This window comes from Pseudonaja textilis, chromosome 13 (assembly GCF_049901715.1).
Source record: "Pseudonaja textilis isolate UNSWEBS1 chromosome 13, rPseTex1.2, whole genome shotgun sequence".
NCBI lineage: Eukaryota > Metazoa > Chordata > Lepidosauria > Squamata > Elapidae > Pseudonaja > Pseudonaja textilis.
The window spans coordinates 9,905,508-9,926,330 of record NC_142002.1 but is presented as its reverse complement, the minus strand read 5'-3'; the positions used below and the strand labels follow the sequence as shown (position 1 = coordinate 9,926,330).

General features: G+C 42.5%; 1 protein-coding gene across 4 annotated transcripts in view; it reads left to right on the top strand.

Annotated features, from left to right (window-relative positions):
* Window positions 1-4,400: 4,400 nt before the first annotated feature.
* The window catches only part of DET1 (DET1 partner of COP1 E3 ubiquitin ligase), a 29,456-nt gene continuing 13,033 nt past the window's right edge, over window positions 4,401-20,823 (top strand). For 3 of the 4 annotated variants that reach the window (XM_087941343.1, XM_087941344.1, XM_026709366.2), the window contains exons 1-4: window positions 4,401-4,495; window positions 6,437-7,627; window positions 12,187-12,377; window positions 16,398-16,589. In XM_087941343.1, the coding sequence (XP_087797469.1) occupies window positions 6,545-7,627; window positions 12,187-12,377; window positions 16,398-16,589 (1,466 nt within the window). In that variant the 5' untranslated portion in view covers window positions 4,401-4,495; window positions 6,437-6,544. The remainder of the gene's footprint in view (window positions 4,496-6,436; window positions 7,628-12,186; window positions 12,378-16,397; window positions 16,590-20,823) is intronic. The other variant, XM_026709367.2, reaches the window with a different exon arrangement.

Genomic DNA, 20,823 nt, shown 5'->3' with positions numbered 1-20,823 from the left:
TGTGCCATCATCACTTTAAAGTCCAAGACCATTTGACCATGTGTTGTTTGACGTGATGAGGTGGAATTAAGTTGGATCTTTTGTGCTTAACTCTGTCCTTGAGAGGAGATATCCTTTACTTGCTTTGTTTTAATGATAGAAAACTGGGAATGAAATGTGTCAACAGGCAGCTACACTTTATTGTATCCAAACAAAGAATCCATTTTACAAGCTATTGGAGGATGCTATTCATATATTGATATCAGAAACTGCTCAAAGGGAAGTTTTCTAAACTAATAATGGATGCTAACTTGGAACCAAGATTAGCTTGAACGTTTCTGTCAGGGCGCTCCTAAACCATGATTCCCTGAATTAGAACTTCCATAAATAGGAACCCTTACACCTTTGATTTCCCTATAATAATATGAAGTTGTCACAATTTTTAGTCCTTCAACACAGGGAACCCAATGAGTCACTATATTATGTGTAACCATGAATTTGAGTAAACGATAGCTCAAGTTAACCACAAGTAAGCATCTTCTTGAAATTGCCAGAAAAACCTACAGATGCCTCTCCTTTTCCTTGGTTATAAAAATGCAGTAATAATAATAAAGCAGTTCACTAGCCTTGGACTCTCTTTCTATGATACTAAAATAGGTCTAGGCTAAAATATCCTGCCTTTGATAGACAAAGTGCCTCCCCTCACTTTCCGTAATATAAAAGTCAACAATTTAATCTTTGTTTGATAATTATGTTGGAACAGTGTCTTTGCAATCCCAGAAACAGCCCTGTAGTTCAATGGGAACATAACGAACTATAAAGTTCACAGCTATCTCTCCTTTGGCATATTGGTATCAGTTTCCAAAACATGCCTCCTGACTACCATCTGACCTGCTACCATCTGACCAATGATAGGGTTGGTCTTGCATTTATATCTATTATCATTAAAAGCTGATGTCCTCTGAATGATGATTGCATCATTTTTGGTGTTTCCTCAAGGCCTGGATAAAATCCAGCTGGTATTTCTTAATTTGTTTCCTTCTCTCCTTTTTTTTTTGTGCTCCATATTCACTGTTTGGCCTTTTTATTATGGGTGTGAAGATCAGTTCAGATCTGATTGGATAAATTGATTTGATTCAGGTCAGTCATTGATTTGATTTGGAGTTCCAAAATGGATGGTTGAATTCAGCAGATCTTATTTGGATTTGATGGAGAACCTTTCTTCACACAAACAGAAGACATCAAATGGCTGGAGCCATCTGGATGCTTCTAATTTGATTCAACAGTTTCATCATCCAAATCAATGATCCAATTCAGGAAGTCAAGCAGGTTGGTAAATTATGTTGAATCAAATCTTCACATTGCCTTATTTTCTTCTGGCTCAGAAACCTTGTCTTAATCCAGTGGGATCTCTTTGTCCTCTAGACTTACATGGTCATTTTTGTGGGATCCTACCTCGGCCTGGCTTATTCTGAAGGGAAGGGGCAGTCAAATAAAAATCTTGCAAAAACCTTGAGAATAATGACAAAAGCATGCTGGGAGCTGCTTTGTCTTCCCTGCCTCCACCCCTACCTGCTGAGGAGAGAGAGATAAAATTTGCCCAGAATTTATGAGGCTTGACCTTTTCCTCCATGGCCTTCACCCACCCAATTTGCTTAAAGAAATCTTGCCACCTCCACATCTCTTGTATTTCTTTCAGGTATCATAATTTATTAGAGAGCTGTTTCTCTCTCTGTCTTCTCCTCCCCCCCCCCCCCAACAACCTCTCTTGAAGAAGAAAAAGTGAGGAAGATTTGCAATCGGCTATTTTTCTCTTAAACTGGACCCTTACAGTAGTAGGTTTTTTTTTTAAAAAAAATTAATCTTCCACTCTCATCAACACATCCTGCTCTGGCAAAGGGGTGGGAGGCATGCTTTAAACCAAGGATCCTTATTTTGTAGTTTAGAGCAAGTTAGAAGTAAACAAGTGAGGTCAACTGTGACTAGATGGGCTCATCTTGAAAAATTATTCCAATGTCCTTGGCTGAGCAGTACTTGAATAAAAGAGGAGAGAAAGGAATGAAGCAAAGCTGCCGGCATCCATAAATAGTTCCCCATCGCCTTTCCTCCTACCCTCTTGCTACTCAACTATCTTGCTTTCCATTCTCTTTCCTCCCTCCTAGAACTTCATGGTACATTAGATATTTCAGTTAGCAATCCAGTTTGGTGTAGAAGCTACAACTTTGAACATGTGCAGTTTTATAGCTTTTTCAGGTATAACTGAGAGCCAGTTGAATTGTAAGGGTCAAAGTGCTGGCCTTGAAATCAGGACCGTGAGTTCTAATCTCACTTTAGGCATGAAAATTGGTTGGTGGCTTTGGGCCCATCATTCTCTCAGCCCAATCCACTTCAAAGAACCATCTGTAAATTAACAGGTGTTACATAGTCAAGATAAAAATTCAGGGCAAAGAAAGGTGGCCATGGAACTAAAGAACTATAAAACAATAGCATTCAGATGTTTTTTTATTGGGTATTAATTTCACCTTGCTTTTTTATTTTTTTTATTTTGGATAGAATCAGTATAAAACACTGAATATAATCAAACATATAATTCAAACAATACATAATTTCTAAAGTCTGGGAGAATCAATAATGTTTTCTCTACTGTTCCTGAATATTCTATATTGTTGGTGTCCATAGACAAGAAAGTTTTTTTTTCTTTATCTGCTGTATTTCTGACCACACTTATCTTCTTTAGAGACTGGCAGTTATGCACTTACTAATGAGCCATTTGTATGTTTGGATAAATATAGGTATAGAAAATCTCAAGTCAAGTGTAAATAGGCCATCCATTGATCTTTTAAAACACTTGTGGTTGGAGAATTAAATGACATGAATGAGCAGAATCTGAGAGAGCAAGCTGGATCTAAAAATTGCTAGTTTGCTATCTGTAATACCTGTAATATAAACCCAGTTCAATTGTTTTGTTTCATAATATTGAAAAATGGAAGACTTTGATTTAAGTCACTTGTGATCAATGTAAGAGAACCCTGATGTTTTGCAATTGGATTCTAGCAGTCAATACACAGCAGGGATATTGATTCCGCTAACTTCACATGAAAACATATTTTCCAAACACTAAGCCAAAACAAAATTTGATCTGTTTCATTGACAGATCAGAGAGCAAAGGTTTTTTTTTTAACTTTTGCCTTTCTTTTTCATGTAACTTCAGATACTTTGGGTGTTCAAGGGAATGGTTTCAAAAAATCTGAATCATGATCCTAAAATTAGTTTGGTGGACTTTTTTGGGGGGTGGGGAGTTGCCCAAAATAAATTACATGTTTTGAGATAAAACATATGAAAGCTGATAACATTGTGAGCAGCACATTAATGAGATATTGCTGTATTTAAATTGCAATCCCAACTAAGTCCCATTCATCTCTTAATACTTTCTTGATGCATTAACTTGGGGTTTTCTAAAGAGGTTAATGTACTGCAGTGATAGTAGTTGAATTGCGTTCATAGTAAGTTCTTCAGTTTACATGAAGAAAACATGAAACTAGACCATTAGACAGCATTGATTACAATAGGAAAGGAGCATGGATGATAAAAAGTAACAAAAATATTTTCTGGTCATTAAGCTGGGAATCATATATCATAGTCCTCAAAAGCTTCAAAGTCCAAGTTGGCAACATGTCCTGTTGTAGTATGGTTCCTATCTTTCCATCACAATCTGCTTACATGTTGCCATTTTTTACCTTATGTCTCCACACTCAATATTTCTAGTCTGCATAGCAACTACTCACTACTTGGCAGGTGTAACATGTAGAGGATACTAGGCTGGTGTGTATATGTTCATGTATGTATGAGATGTGGTCGTGATGCATTAGGTTGTCATGGTATCCTGCTAGGTAGCAGCTGTGGTGGCAAGGCATCCAACTGATGAGAGTGGTTGGCATGGCAACCTCAAGGGGCCTGTCTTTATTCTCCCCATACTTCAAAGGTTGGAGTGGGGAAGGTCTCCCTTGGAGTGGTTATCCTAGGGACCACATCTGTTGGTTTGTCTATTGCCATAAAGCAGATCATGAGGCCCATCTTCAGCCACTAAGGTGCCTTCTAGAGGAGAGGGCGGCTCTTTAGATACCAGGAGCGCTCTTCCTTCCTAAGAAGCAGGTTGCCAAGGCGCCAATTTCAACGAAGATGCGGTTGCCATAACAGCGACGCAGAAGGCGAGATAGAGGGACCCAACGCGCGTCGCGCCCTCCAGGCGCCAGGAGACGCTGCCCGGCGGCAGAAGAGACGGAAGTGGAGTAAGACATATCGCGGAGTGATCACTCTAGCATCCCCCTCTCTCTTTACTCTATGGCCTCTGTGCGAATTTCGGGCTTCAGAGTGAGGCGGGCCAGTCAGCTGCGGCGGGACTCGTTGGTGAGGTTAGGCCCGCCTCCTCTGGCGGAAAGATGGCGACCGCCAGCGCTGTCGTGTGAGCGGTGGAAGTTCGCCCCATCAGGAGCGAGTTGGAGCGGGAAGCATCGAGGTGGGCTCTTCCCTTGCCGCACTCTCCGGGGACACGCGTGGAAGGGCTAGTCCCGTGCGTGGGAAGGGGGAATCGCGCTTCTCCACGGCGTGGTTCGCTGTCGCCCAAGGGCTGCTGCTCCTGTCTCTTTCAGGGGTTTCAGTCGCCTCTTTGGGCTCTCCCTTAAGAACATAAACCGGGGGAGGGGGAAGGTCGATTGAAGCCAATGGCAGCCTCTTGCGAGCCAAAAATTTATTTATTTCCTTCTGTATCAAACTTCTTAATCGCCCATCTCTCTCGTTGGAGGTTCTCTTGGGAGGTGTGCAATTTAACCAATTATCATAAAACATTAAAAAAGCCCCAAATAATTTAGAATTTTTTTTTTCAAAAAAAAAATGTAAAACAAAACCGTTGAAATATCTTCATAATCATTAAGATAGCAATAGCACTTAGGCTTATATACCGCTTTGCAGTGTTTTAACAGCCCCTCTCTAAGATAACGGAAGGATGCCACGACCCCAAAGGCTTTTATGATGCTTGATTTCTCAGACCCATAAATGGCATGTATATTTCTCTCAAGTTAGGAGAAAAGTTAGGGGAAAATTCCCTTAGTTCTTTGTTAGTGCAGCTGCCCACCTTGATAGGTGGCGACCTCTCTAAATGGCCTTCTTTCCACTTAGATGGGTTGACTTATTGCAGAAAGTGCTGGCTGATTATTATTTTGTTTTTTATTATTAAATGTATTTGTTATTTGGATATGTTTGCCGCCTTCAGTTACTTGCAGAAATAATAAAGGTGGAATACAAATTAAAGGAATAGATGTATTTGCCACCCATCTTGCCCTTCGAGGTGAGCAGCTTACAACGGGGAAAAATACATTAGGTGAGGAGTGTAGATCTTTGAATGCAATGAATTCAAGAATGCCTTTTATCAGACTTAGATCTTGCCTTGCTTTTGGGAGGTTAAAACGGCACATATAATGCTCCCTCCTCAGTTTTCCCTGCAACAATTATTCTGTGAGTAAAGTTGTGCTAAGAAAGAATAACTGGCCCCAAGTCACCCAGTGAGTTTCTATTCCTGAGGGTGGACTTGAACCTGCATCTTGTTTCATTGGTTTTACTTACCTACTTGCCTAAGAAACTCTCTTACGCCAGATCAGCTCCATATGATTTGCCCTGACTTAAAACAGACTTTCAGAGGCAAGTTTTTTTTGTCCCCCTGTATCTAGATATTTGAAATGTTCCAAATATAAAATATGCATTCCACCACTGAGTTGTGATGGTTTTGCATGTGCTTAAGAAAGGTGGAAAAGAAAAGAAGAAGAAACAGACTAATAATATTCAGCTTCAAGTCAGCTGAGGCATACTGCATTTTACCCCAAATTCAGAAATACTAGATAGAATGGTTGAGCTTGGATTCCAATGTGTATTCAGATTCTATTCAGTCCAATCTACTTCACTTAGTTGCAAAGAAAAAACAAATACAAGAAAAAGCACTCTTGAAACAAAGATCCATGCTATTGCAGAGGGATTGCTACTATCGAAACCCTCTCATTCTTATTTGTGTCAGATTAGATCATATTTCATAAAAGATTGAGTCAGAAGTTTGAGCTGCTCTTTCTAATATTCTGGCCTGCTTGATTACCTCATTGCCACTTCAAGTGGAATGGAATACCCCAAAAGAGGGATGGGCTTCCAATTTTAGTCATTAGCTCTTCTCAGCAGTTTCTAATTTACATTAAATATTAGCTGATTTCATTTGGAAAACAAATTCTTAAATTGTGTTTCTTTATAAGTATGATATTTTAGGAAAGTTCTTCTGATAGTAATCGTGGAAAACTACAGAAAATTGGAGAATCTTGTGGCAGCTTAAAAATTAGCATTTTTTTTGTATGTATGAGTGTGGCAGCTTAAAAAAATTAAGACTGATATCTCTTTCCTTGAATATCCTCCTTCTCTCCAGTTTTATTACCACTGCCTCCAAATGTTCCATTATTTGACAACATGATTTGCCCTGTGGCTCTCTCGGAGCCCAGTATTCCTGGGACATTCTCTGTTTGAAGAAATTAGGATGGAACATGACAACCCAACCATCAAACCTCGTCGGATCCAGAACCAGAATGTAATCTATCGTTTAGAACGTCGAAGGATCACCTCTGGCAAAATTGGGACACATTGGCACCAAGTCCGCATTTTTCATCAAAACATTTTCCCCAATTTTACTGTGGTCAACGTTGAGAAGCCACCCTGCTTTTTACGAAAATTTTCCCCTGATGGGAGATACTTCATTGCTTTCTCCTCAGATCAGACTTCTTTGGAGATTTATGAATATCAGGGATGTCAGGCAGCAGAAGATCTACTCCAAGGTTATGACGGAGAGATCTTGGCTAATGGCAATGACCAGAGGTCCATCAACATCCGCGGGCGTCTCTTTGAACGGTTTTTTGTCCTCCTTCATATTACCAATGTGGCCTCCAATGGTGAGCACTTGAACCGCGAATGTAGCTTGTTTACAGACGATTGTCGATATGTCATTGTTGGTTCTGCTGCCTATTTGCCTGAGGAGCCCCATCCACCCTTTTTTGAGGTTTACCGCAACAGTGAATCGGTGACTCCTAATCCCAGGTCTCCCTTGGAAGATTATTCTTTGCACATTATAGACCTACACACGGGTAGGTTGTGTGACACCCGGACATTCAAATGTGACAAAGTCATCTTATCCCACAACCAAGGACTCTATCTGTATAAGAATATCTTGGCTATTCTCTCCGTGCAGCAGCAAACTATTCATGTCTTTCAGGTCACTGCTGAAGGTACCTTCATTGACGTACGAACTATAGGGCGCTTTTGTTACGAGGATGATCTTCTCATGCTCTCGGCCGTTTATCCAGAGGTCCAGCGGGATTCACAGACAGGAATGGCCAACCCGTACAAAGAACCATTCATCAATTCTCTGAAACACAGGCTACTAGTCTATTTGTGGCGAAGGGCAGAACAGGATGGGAGCGCTATGGCTAAAAGGAGGTTCTTTCAGTATTTTGACCAGCTGAGGCAGCTTCGCATGTGGAAGATGCAACTGTTAGATGAGAGTCACCTCTTCATCAAATACACAAGCGAGGATGTAGTCACTTTACGAGTGACGGATCCTTCACAGGTAGAAATATAGTAATTTTGTGGTATTTGGATTTTGTCTGGTTGTATGTATGTTGTATGAGTCCATCTGATTCAACGGTATGCAGAGATGACACTATAAACAAAGAACTCTGAAACTTAGTCCAGCCTTCCACTGTTCTATCCAATTTCCTTTTAAAACCATCACTGCCTCATTTGATAGCAGCAAAATTCTATAGTGTTTGTCTATAGAATAATTATAATTATTGATTCTGAATCTCTCCACATTTAGCTTAAATGAATGACTACAAATTTAAAAAAAACAACACTCTAGCCACATTTCTGCATGTATATATTGTTTTCCTACCAGACTGTATATTTGTCTAAAAATCTCTCCAATCTGTAATCTTATTTCAAAGGAAACTAATTTAGCCTGTTCACTGTTTTATTTTGCACTTTTTCTGCTTTACCATTTCTCTTTAAAATGGGTTGAACAGAACTATATGCATTATTTAAAATAGGGTTTTGCACATCACACACGCATAGAAACTAGTATAAAGTGTTTTACTTTCAGTTATATTCCAACACAGGTACATATTACTATATTGATTGTTTTACTTTCATTATCTTCCACATGATTCCTAGCAGATTTTGCCTTTTTTAGGGTTAACTTTTTTACTGAAGTATCTATTATGAGTACAAAATCCTTTTCCTAATCAGTCAAGCTCGGATCTCATTACTGGAAAAGTTGGTTGTTCAGAGAAAAACAACAACAACCCTGAGTCTAATATAGTTTAGATTCCTGAAATTCTGCTTTGGTTGTTTATCTTCACTTTTCATACCTTTTAGATGGAGGAAGAGATGTAATTTGCCAGGAGATCTTCTTACCATGCCTATGTGTGCTGCTGGGACCAAAGCAAACAATGTTCCCCCAAAGGACTTATACATTTTAGTCCTCTAAAGAAAGAAAACCTGTGCTGATTGATAGGACAGACTTCCTGAGGGCTCCGTAAGATGATTGCAAGAATGCAGAAGGAACCTGAAAATCAAATGGGGGCAGGGGGAGGAAATTGATAAATTAACCCCAGTTTTAAAGAAATGATGGAGGAACATAATCTGAGTAAATGTTGGCAAGGAGGTAGGTTAATAGGAGAAAGTTATTTGTAGAACAAGAAAGGATGGTCTTAAAGGAACAAAAGAAATTTGAGTAATCAGAGAAATGGGCCTTTATACAGTTGCCGTATGACACAGTATGTCTGATTGCACTCTTCAGTGAAAAGCTGTACAGTCTTTTGTGTGTGTGTGTTTGTAGGAGAAGGAGTGGCAGAACATGGGGTGGAGTTAAAAGAGGGATCAGTTTAGAATCCCTACGTCACCACAAGTGGTCTAAATCTAACTCCCTTTGAATTCCATTGATCTTTATCTAACTCCAGATGCCAATTGTTCTTTTGAGAGAAGATTCCTGTGCACATGCATGAGTAGCAGTATATCAGTTTAATTGGACCATCACGTGTGGACCTGGCCTTTCACTCCTGATAGGTTGCTTCTTGGTTCTTCAGCATTCTCCTTCATTTGGGTGTATAAGATGGGCTCAAAAGACAGTGACTTGGAGCTGATACCTCTCAAAGTATTGGCCTTTTTCTTGATGGAGACTTTAAAAAGTGTGAGGTTTTCCAGATGTTGTGTATCCAAGGTGCAGTGTTTTTTCAGTTGCTCATGGCAGCTCAGTGGAAGGCCTAAGCACATCTCTCATGATTGGAAGCATGTGGAACGTGGTTGCCTCCATATTTCAAGCAATGATTATTGCCACAGATATATGACAGCATCCATTCGGACTATTCAGACAGCCAGATTATGCTTCTAGGACAGTGATGGCTAACCTTTTCGGCACTGAGTGCCCAATTCGCGCATGCACACATCCCCAAAATGCAATGCGCATGTGCCCCCTGCATGCACACCATCTCCTGCACATGCTCAGCAGAGATTTGAAGACCAGCTGGCAGGCAGGAGGTGCACGCACAGCAGAGCTCATCTGCCAACAGAGAGGGCTCTGCGTGCCACCTCTGGCACACGTGCCATAGGTTCGCCATCACGGTTCTAGGATTTCCCTGCTTTTCCTGGCCCCGCAATACTTTTAGCAAAAAATGATTTTAGCTGAGATGAATAGAGAGATTTAATACAGGTAGCTCTCGACTTACCTCAGTTTAGTTTAGTTTACTTTAATTTATTGTCATTGCACCTTGTACAACAAAATCAAACACCATCTTCACTGCACATCATGACCATGAAAATAAACAAAACACACATCCTTCGCACTCCATACATTGAACCGAAAACCTGCAACACCGAACCATCACTGCACTATACAGTAGAATTCAAAAGAGCTACTGCCCTGGGATAGAAACTGTTTTCCAGCCTATTTGTCCTTGTTTTTATTATTCTGTACCGTCTGCCAGATGGTAATAGTTCAAAAAAAGGGTTTCCAGGATGAGATGGATCTTCAAGAATGTTTTGAACTTTCTTTAGGTGGCAGGAGCTACAAAGCTCTTCCAAAGGGGAGAGGGCAACCCATGATCTTCTGGGCAATGACGTTAACCCTCTGGAGTGCTGTCCTATCTGCCACTGTGCAATTGGCAAACCATACAGAGGTGCACTAAGTTAAGATACTCTCTATGGTGCAGCGGTAGAAGGTCACCAGCAGTTTTTCCTTCAGCTGTTGTTTCCTGAGAAGTCTCAGGTAGAATAATCTCTGCTGGGCCCTTTTGACCAGGGCTGCAATGTGGGCCCCCCAGATCAGGTCCTCTTTTATGGTAACACCCAGAAACTTAAAACTGGCCACTTGCTCCACTCGGTCTCCATTGATAAGCAAGGGCTGGATGTCTGATCTGTTCCTTCTATAGTCCACTATAAGCTCCTTGGTCTTATTGGTGTTGAGGACCAAGTTATTGTCTCCACATCACAAAAGTAACCAGTCCACCTCATCTCGGTAGGCAGACTCATCCCCCTGGAGATGAGTTCCACAACTGTTTATCATCTGCAAATTTAGCAATAGTATTACTAGCATGAGTGGAAATGCAGTCATGCACATAAAGAGTATAGAATAAGGGACTCAACACGCAACCCTGTGGTGTACCAGTGTTAAGAATAAGGGCTGAAGAGGTATGATTACCTAATCTGACCCTCTGTGAGTGGCCAGACAGGAAATCCATAATCCAAAGGTAGATTGAATTAGAAAGCTCAAGGTCCAGAAGTTTAGACACTAGTCTGTGTGGAAGAATTGTGTTAAATTTTGTGTTAACGCTTGTTTAGTGACTGTTTGAAGTTGCGACGACACTGAAAAAAGTGACTTACAACCGTTTTTCATACTTACGACCATTGCAGCATCCCCCTGGTCACATGATTAGAATTTGGATGCTTGGCATTTGACTCATATTTATCACAGTTTGCAGTCTCCCAGGGCTCATGCCCTTTTGCCACCTTCTGAGTAGTAAAGTCAGTGGGGAAGCCAGATTCCCTTAGCATGTTACTAACTTAACAGTGGCAGTGATTCACTTAACAGTGGTGGCAAGAAAGGTCACAAAGTGGGGCAAAATTCACTTAACAAATGTCTTACTGAGCAACAGAAATTTTGGGCTCAGTTGTAGTCATAAATCAAGGACTACCTGTACAGAAATTGGTTCATTGCCAGGGATCAACTGAGCTTTAATTTTTCTTATGATTTTATAAGCACTTTTAACATTCGCAACAATATAAACTGTAGCTTTTTTTTTTTAAGAATAAAAAAAGATTCTCAAGATGCAATGCTCCAAAAACCTAACTTACAAGTCTGTAGAGCTGCAGGAATACATCAAGCTTTTTGGATTCATCTGCAATCTTATTTTCTAAGGGACAAATTCTTTACCGCTGCTCAGGAGACTCTGTAAAATCAAAACATACCTTTTCAACATTCTTAGATAAGAACACCAGTAATTCAAAAGAAATAGTTAATGGCACTCATCCTTTCTTTTCCAAACCAGCAGGAGATCCTAAACAGTGCAGTGTTTACAGGCAGCAGCACAGCACAATGCCATTTCAAAGACTCATCTCGGCGGGTTAGAAATATTAAGACAGCCAAAGGAAATTACTGCCCCCCACCCAACCCCTTCCCAAATAAGTCCTACAACTCTCACCTTTCTGCTTATACCGAGGGAATAATCAGCTGCCAGCTCACACCTGAGTGAGGGGGGAGGGGGAAATTAAGGGGAAAAAAACCCATTTCCCAGCAGGAACTAAAATTAAATCTGCTTCTCTGAGAAGAAAAGCAAAATCACCCTTGGCAGAGAAAGAAGTGGACTGTTGAGTGTCCAGTTCAAAACAAACAAAACGAAAGAAAGCATTGGAGGAATTTCACCTAGCTTCATAAACGATTTGACTGTGGCTAATAACCCAGTCAAATCGGCTCTGCTTTCAGAAGAAAAGGAAAATGCAAGGAATTAATGACAAAAGGCAGAATTCTTCCACAAAATGAGGCTTTCTTTTTGGGTTGCTGTGCGTTGGGTGGGAGTTGGCTTGCTCGCCGGACTTCTACCCAACTGGCCTCAATTTCTTCCTTCCTTCTTCCAGCCTTCATTTTTCGTAGTGTATAATATGGTGACTACCGAGGTGATTGCTGTCTTTGAAAACACATCAGACGAGCTGCTGGAACTCTTTGAGAACTTCTGCGACCTCTTCCGCAACGCCACCCTCCACAGCGAGGCCGTTCAGTTCCCTTGCTCGGCCTCAAGCAACAATTTTGCCAGGCAGATCCAGCGCCGGTGAGCCTCATGCCTTCTGTTAACCCCCCACCCCCTGCTCCCCAGGGTCAACAAAAGCAGCAAGGTTGAAGGGGCTAAAGCTGAAAACCTCAGGTTCAGCTCCCCAAATGAATTGGAATTGTACACACACACACACACACACACACACACACACACACACACACACACACACAGCAGGAAGGGTGGCCCAGGCTTTTGGTAGGCAAATCTCATTTATTATTTACTTTATTGGACAACTACTGGTCTGAAGTGGTATAGAGTCTCCTGCTTGAGCAGCAGGTTGGACTAGAAGACCTCCCGGGTCCCTTCCAACTCTGTTAGTTTGTTATATTTAAGACTTTTGGGAAAGGGAAGGGCAGCTGTTCTGACCCACCTCCCCAAACACAACAAACCCTCCGATGTGAACACAAAAGATTCCTTTATTAGGAATGCCAGCAGCCCTGACTCTCTCACTGCAGGCTAACAAGTTTGTCTGGCAGAGAGATGAATAGTTAGTTGTCTGCCACACCTATTCATCTCCATCCCCTGACTTTTATTCCCAGAGCTAAGGTGGGGCTTCGCTTAGTAGCAGTGGCTCTTCTGTCCCAAGGACCGGCCCATAGATTTCCACTGCTCTGCTCTCTTCTGCCTTCTGTGCATCCACGTGTCAGGCACTGGACCCAGCAGTCCCCCCTCTTCTTCATCGGCCACCTCCAGACCTGGCGGCTGTTGACTTCCATCTGAGGGGCAGAACCTGAAGCTCTCAGCTTGCCTTGATGCTGACCCATGCCGCCGCCTCCTCCTCTGATTTGGCTGCTGGAAGGGACGGCGGCTAACAGGCCACAACACTAGCTACGGGACAGGCAGGGGCTGCATTTTTCTAATAGGAAAGGGAAGAATTTGGCTTTTTTATTTTTCTCCCTGGCAATTTGTCCCTAATCTTCCAGACCTTCCAACAGTGGCCCTATGGCCACTTTTAACTGATCCCATCCATCCATCCTCTCTTTTGCTTTCCTTCTACCTTTCCCAGCATTAGAGCCTTTTCCAGAGAGCTTTGCACAACATTTCCAAAGCAGGATAACAGGAGGCTGGTAATTTATGCCTGGAGTGAGAGCTCTATAGATTGATTCATTGGATCCATAAGGCTGTTTTCTTAGCTCTCCATCATATTCTTGTTTTACAATTTACCTGATAGATTTTTTTCAGTCTTGCCATGCATCTTATTCTCACCCATTGTAAGTTGGAAGGGACTCCAGGAGCTGCGCAGCGAGATACAGATAGTACTCAACTTACAACAGTTCATTGAGTGACCGTTCAAAATTACAACAGTGCTGAAAAAAGTGAGTTACGACCCCTCTTCACACTTAGGAGGATTCCAGCATCCCCATGGACCTGTGATCAAAATTTGGATGCTTGGCAACTGGCATGCACTTATAACTTATAGGAGCCTCTGTGGCACAGTGGTCAGAGTGCAGTACTGCAAGCTACTTCTGCAGCCAGCTGCCTACAATTTGGCAGTTCAAATCCCACCAGGCTCAAGGTTGACTCAGCCTTTCATCCTTCCAAGGTGGGTAAAATGAGGACCCAAATTGTTGGAGGCAATATGTTGACTCTGTAAACTGCTTAGAGAGGGCTGTAAAGCACTATAAAGCAGTATATAAGTCTAAGTGCTATTGCTATAACAGCTGCAGTATCCTGGGGTCAGTCATGTGATTCTATTGAGAGTTTTGCAGCGATAATTCAGCGCCAGAAAAATAAACACAGATGGCTGATGCTTCATTTAACATCTTTATAAACATAAGTAGATTTTACAAACCAGTTGTAGATTTCTCCAACATGGAGCAAACTCAAACAGAAACATGTTGCAAGTTCAGAGCAGAGCTCCTGTCTTCAGCAAGCAAGCAAGTTAGTTTCATCTTCAATAGACAGACTCAGCTCAACATAGCTGCAGAGTTGCAGAGCTTAATATAGAACCACGCCTAGGCTACTTTTAGTTTCAGTTTCCAGCCTAGGCTACTTCTAGTTTCAGTTTCCAAAAACAGTCCTCATTGGCTGACTTAGTTGTTGTGCCTATTCATCGGCTGACCTTGTTACCAAGCTCTATTCCAGTTCATTAATATACTCTGACTTAACAACCATGTTGCTAACTTAACCGCAATGATTCACTTAACAACTGGGGTGAGAAAGGTCGCAAAATGGGGCAAAACTCCCTTAACAAACATTTCGCTCTTCAGCTCTTTAGGGTCAGTTGTGGCTGTAAGTCAAGGAATACCCATACATCTGATGCTTCTGATGCCTTAATTAAAAAAAAAATACACCCATATTTTCCTCCAGCGGTCTCCAGATATTTTGGACTACAGCTCCCATAGTATCAGTATTTGTGCTGGCTATGCCTGACGAATGTTGAAGCCCAGTACATAAATGGACTTCATGGAAGGCTTCTGAATCTGTTTTTCAGGTGTTCCTCCCTTTGTAAGATAGGGTTTCTCATCTAGTCGGTGATGAAATTGAGGGATTAGGGTTATCTGAACTGTAAGGAACAGAATAATCTTTCCTAGAATTCACCTTGGTAAAGACAACACGGAGCTGTCCCTGTTTCCTAACTTCAAAGCAAGCAATCACTTTATCTTGCATACTGTAGATTATTGTTTTCAACAACTTAAAAGGACACACTGCTTCCTTCCATTTACATTTCCCTCCTGCCCTTTACATAATTCAAGAATGAGGATGGGTTTCCATCTTATCCTTTAATATCAGGAGATCTGTAGCCATAAAACCTTTTGGTTTTCATGTTATTCTTCGACAAAACATAATTTAAAGGCAAGCATTTCTAATCCTTGTCACCCCATTGTGATGTCTGTCATATTTTGCCGTTTAAAGAGTTCATTTCTTAGAATAGTCATACAGGTTTACTTCTGGACTTATTTCCTAGAAACCAGCACTTGGCCTTTCAAATAAAAGACTTTTTGCACAGATTCAACATTCCTGGAAGGGCCAGAAGTTTTAGGTTTAACATGTACGAATACGAACTTTAAAGAGATCTGAGATTTTTCCCATTGAATGGTATAAAGCTGTTCTCGTTCTGGTATTTTGCTTTAATGCAAGAGATTGAATGAAAATGACCTTTTAATAGTGCAAGGTGATTTGGTTGTCTCTAAATTATTAATTTATGTTTTTCTTGAAGAGAAAGATATTTCATGCTTCAAATGAATTACCTTTTTTATCTCTTGGTTTCTTTAGTTCAGCATCTGGTTCCCTCTTCCATTTTATCGGCTCAGTATCTGGTTAGTTCTTTCTGATTATTTTTTTCTGCTAGTGTTCCCTTGACCCAACTGTCTGCTGGCTTTGACTTTATCCTTGTCCCTCCACACATCGTCCATTGAATGAAGGCTGATCTATAGAAATTGCTAAGTAATTTTTTGATAGGTTTCTTTATGCCACTACTGATTTTCTGACAGAAAAGCCTGTAATGAGCTGCTAAGGAATCTCTGTTAGATTTTGTTGTTGTTGGAAATGCAATCTAAAAATGATTAGGCTGCTCAATTTCTCTTCAAGTACAGGTGATTCACTACTTGAGAACTATTTATCTGGTTATCTGTCTTCATAGCTATATAGCTGTTTCATTTGTGTCTTAATTGCTATGAAGGAGCTTAATTACATGTTCCTCTTGCTTACATTTTAATCTCAAAACAAGCCCCCAGAATAGACAAGTTTGAATTTCCATAGCTTTGTGGAATTTGAACCTGTCTGTCTAATCTGAGCCTCTGAATGATGCCATTATTTCCTCTAATCTTATTCAGTGACTTCAGATTCAAGGTCTTAGTCAGAAGTTCGTCAAACTCCTTCTTCCCCAACGTATTTTTCTCAAAAGAGATACCAAAGATTGGCCACAGCTAAACTCCAGTCCTTTTATGAACTCAGGATTCTTGTTTGCCTGATTTCCCCAAAGCTAACGTACACTATCAGGTGGGTGGAAGGAAGGAGAGGTGTTTTGTTACGTCGTTTCTTTCAGCTCTGTAGCCTTCACCTTCTCTGCTTCAGTTTCAAGGACACCATTGTCAACGCAAAGTACGGGGGACACACAGAGGCCGTGCGCCGGCTCCTGGGTCAACTTCCAATCAGCGCACAATCATACAGTGGCAGCCCTTACCTTGACCTCTCTCTCTTCAGCTATGATGACAAGTGGGTTTCGGTCATGGAACGTCCCAAAACGTGTGGTGACCACCCAATCAGGTATGCACCATGCCTCGATTTCCACGATCGCATTAGAAAGAGCAAGCCGTTGCATGTAGTTTGCATCCCAGTTAGCCAGGAAGCAGGTAATCATAAGAGTATGTTATGTCTCATTCATCGGGCAGTTAATAGGGTCCTCGGTTTGATCCGCCATAGGCTACACGTAGCCCTTAACTTACCATCACCATTGAGCCCAAAATTTACGTTGCTAAGTGAGAAATTCGTTTAATACAATAGCCCTTAGACTATAGCCCTTCACATTGCTTTACAGCCCTCTCTAAGCAGTTTACGGAGTCAGCCTCTTGGCCCCATCAATCTGAGTGCTCATTTTACACAGAAGGATGGAAGGCTGAGTCAACCTTGAGCCCGGTGAGATTCGATCTGCCAAATTGCAGGCGGCCGGCAGTGAGCAGAAGTAGTCCTGCATTCTAGCCACTGTGCCACCATGGCTCATGTAGCTTTTGTTGAGCTTCATCCACGCTACCTTCCAATCATACCCTCGATACGTATGAATGACCTCCGTTTTTAATTTCACATCGCTGCTTGTTTTCCTCACTGGTGTCTTTGATGCTTTGGAAAGGTCCTTATAGGTGATCATGTGGCAGTTCTGTAGATGTTCTCGGCCATGGGCTTCAGCAGCTATGAAAGCAGAAAGCTCAGGTTTGCTCCTACGTTTTGGAAAGGCTGAAAAGAAATCCGAGCTTGTAGATGCTTGCGTTTTCTAGTGTCTGCTTAGCAAGCAGGCCAGTTTCAAGAACTGAGGGGGATGAACCTCTGCTTTGTCTCTCAGTAGCATCTAGAGGGACACGGTGGCTCAGTGGCTACGACGCTGAGCTTGTCAATCAGAAAGGTTGGCAGTTTGGCGGTTCGAATCGCTAGCGCTGCTTAATGGGATGAGCTCCCGTTCCTTGTCCTAGCTTCTGCCAACCTAGCAGTTCGAAAGAAAGTAAAAAATGCAAGTAGAAAAATAGGGACCACTTTGGTGGGAAGGTAACAGTGTTCTGTGCACCTTTGGCATTTAGTCATGCCGGCCACATGACCACGGAGACGTCTTCAGACAGCACTGGCTCTTCAGCTTTGTAACAGAGATGAGCACTGCTCCCTAGAGCCAGAAATGATTAGCACGTATGTGCGAGGGGAACCTTTACCTTTACCTAGCATCTAGAGCAGGGATCTCCAACCGTGGCAACTTGAAGACTTGTGGACTTCAACTCCCAGAATTCCTCAGCCAGCATGGCTGAATGAGGAATTCTGGGTGTTGAAGTCCCCAATGATGCCAAGACCAGGGGTCTAGAAGGCCAAGAGCCTTCACTTCCGACCTGCTTTCAACAAGAGCAGTTGATAACAGATAACCGATAATCAGAGTTGGAAGGGACCTTGTAGGTCATCTAGTTCAACCCCCCGCTCAAGCAGGAGACCCTACACCATTTCTGACAAATGGCAGTCCAATCTCTTCTTGAATGTCTCAAGTGATGGCGCTCCCACAACTTCCGAGGGCAAAAGCTGTTCCATTCGTTGATTGTACTCACTGTCAGAAAGTTTCTCCTTATTTCCAGGTTAAATCTCTCCTTGTTCAGTTTCCATCCATTATTCCTTGTCTGGCCTACAGGTGCTTTAGAAAATAGCTTGACCACCCCCTCTCTGAGGCAGCCCCTCAAATATTGGAAGACCACTATCATGTCTCCCTGGTCCTTCTCTTCACTAGACTAGCCATGCCCAGTTCCTGCAACCTTTCTTCGTATGTTTTAGCCTCCGGTCCCCTCATCATCCTGGTTGCTCTTCTCTGCACTTTTTCTCGAGTCTCAACATCTTTTTTATAATGTGGTGACCAAAACTGGATGCAGTTTTTTTTTGGCTGCTGCTGCACGCTGCTGGCTCATATTTAGCTGGTTGTCCACTAAGACTCCAAGATCCCTCTCACAGTTACTGCTATTGAGCCTGGTTTCACCCAGTCTATATGGGTACTTTTGGTTTTTACTTGCCTAAGTGTAGGACTTTACTTTTCTCTACGTTGAATTTCATTTTGTTAGATATGATTCAGTGTTCTAGTCTGTCAAGATCCATCTGGATCTTGAGCCTATCTTCTTGGGTGTTAGCTATTCCTGCCAGTTGAGTATCATCTGCAAATTTGGTAAGTTCCCCTTCTATTCCCTCATCTAAGTCATTAATGAAGATATTGAAGAGTACTGGGCCTATGACAGAACCTTGTGGCACCCCACTGCTTACTTCTTGTTGTTGTTTGTCCTACCCGATTGAAGCCCATTCCCCCATCTTCTAGTCCCAGTTCTGTCTGCTCCTCCTCAACTGCTCAAATGCCAGTTCTCACCCTTCAGCGAGCTCCCTTGTGCCACCCAACTAATGAGCTGCTTCGGAGGTCTCCTTTGGATCTTTCCTTATTGGCATGCCTGAGTTCCAGCACAGTTCTCCACCCCCAAGAATGTGGAGCCTTGCCTCTGCCTTTGTGTGCCAGGCTTGGCTTACTTTTGAGTTCTTCTTCCCCTTTTGCCCACCACCCGCCAGCTGCTAAAATAGCACATTTCATGCTGAATTGGATGGAAGATGACAGGTCTTTCGCCACCCGCTCCTCACCCACCTTAAGCCAGGAGACTTCTTAGCTGTCCTCTAGCCTGGGCCATTAGGATGAGCAAGAAACAATGGTGGGATTCAATTATTTTTACTACCGGTTCTGTGGACATGGCTTAGTGGGCGTGGCAGGGGAGGAATACTGCAAAATCCCCATTCCCTCCCCATCCCACTAACCTGCTTTCCAGCTCCGTTCTCCTGTGCAGGGCAACAAAAGGAGACCCAGCCGATCAGCTGGGACTCAGTGGGAGGCAGAGAAGAGATGGGGGTGGGGCCAGTCAGAGCTGGGATTGGCCGGTTCTCCGAACTACTCAAAATTTCCGCTACCGGTTCTCCAGAACTGGTCAGAACCTGCTGAATACCTACCTCTGGCAAGAAAGCCTTCTGTTGACAGTTGAAGGGCCCCAAGACTTAAGCAGACTGAAAAATGTCACCGTAAGCCTTTAGGGGAGGAGCGTTTTAGAAGCCCAACAGTGTGGCAGGTAAGCTTTCCACTGCTATAACAATTGGCCCCCGGAGAGAAGTGCTCTCCATTACTGTTCTTATTGGCACGCATCTTGCATTTCGGGATCTTAATTTCACCGCTGCGTGCAAAGCAGTGCAAATGGCCTCTGATTGCAGAGCACTTTTCAAAAAATAGATGTGGGGGAGGGGAAAATACAAGACAGAGCGTATCTTGGAGATTACAGAGCACTTTTCTTGAGTATGGCAAATTGCCCTGAATTAGAATGGCAAAGGCAGAAACTCACAGAATGAAGTTTGCTCCCCTTCCTGTTTCCCCCCACCCCCCTCTCCCCTTCGCCTACCAGCTCCACTTCCTGGAGAGAAGGGAGCCATTTAGAAAGTCAGGCTACCCAAATTGTTGCTTGTTTCCTTCTTTTTTGGGTGGGTGGGTATTCTCTTAATTGTCAGGCCAGCCCGGAGCGGGGAAGGGCTTTTAGGAGCAGAATATCAATAATGACTATTTAGAAAGAATCTGATGAATGCAACAGGCCATTATTGTGAAAAGCGGAGCGTGTTCTACTTATCCTGAGAGCATCCTCTTTCCCACTCTGAATGCATGTATATGAATGGTGTGTATATTTTGAGGGAAGGGGAGGCACATGAAAGATTCGAGCAGAGAGGAGGACCCTATGAAAATACTCACCTGCAAAAAAGAAGGGACAATTACCTCTGTTATCTATCAGTCTGTCTCTGTTATCTCAGTTTTACCAAGCTGTGTTTTTTAAAAGCCCAAGTCCTCATGGCGTTTTTCTCATCCCAGTATCTCCTGCAAGGGTTCTAGCTGAATATCTGCCGTCGGAATCCAAGGTTTGACAGCATCCGGGTGCAGACTTGATTTGTGTAGGACTGAGCTGGAGAGTGCACAGTTTCTTTGGCACTGAGGTTCTCTGCTTCACTTGCCTTTTCAATTTTTCTCTTATAGCCCAACATCGCTCACAATCCTTTTTACTGGAGGAGGGGAGTTTTCAATAGGCTGCCTTGAGCTGCTCTAGGAAAGGCAGGATCTGAGAAACAATTGATAATAATGTACATCAATCCCACCGCTAGCTCGTTCGGTAAAAGGCAAAGTTTGTTTTTATTGAAACCTCTTTTTAATAGAGGCGTTCTAATGTCTCCTTTCCTGTTTTTTGCCTTTGCTTTGGTCAAA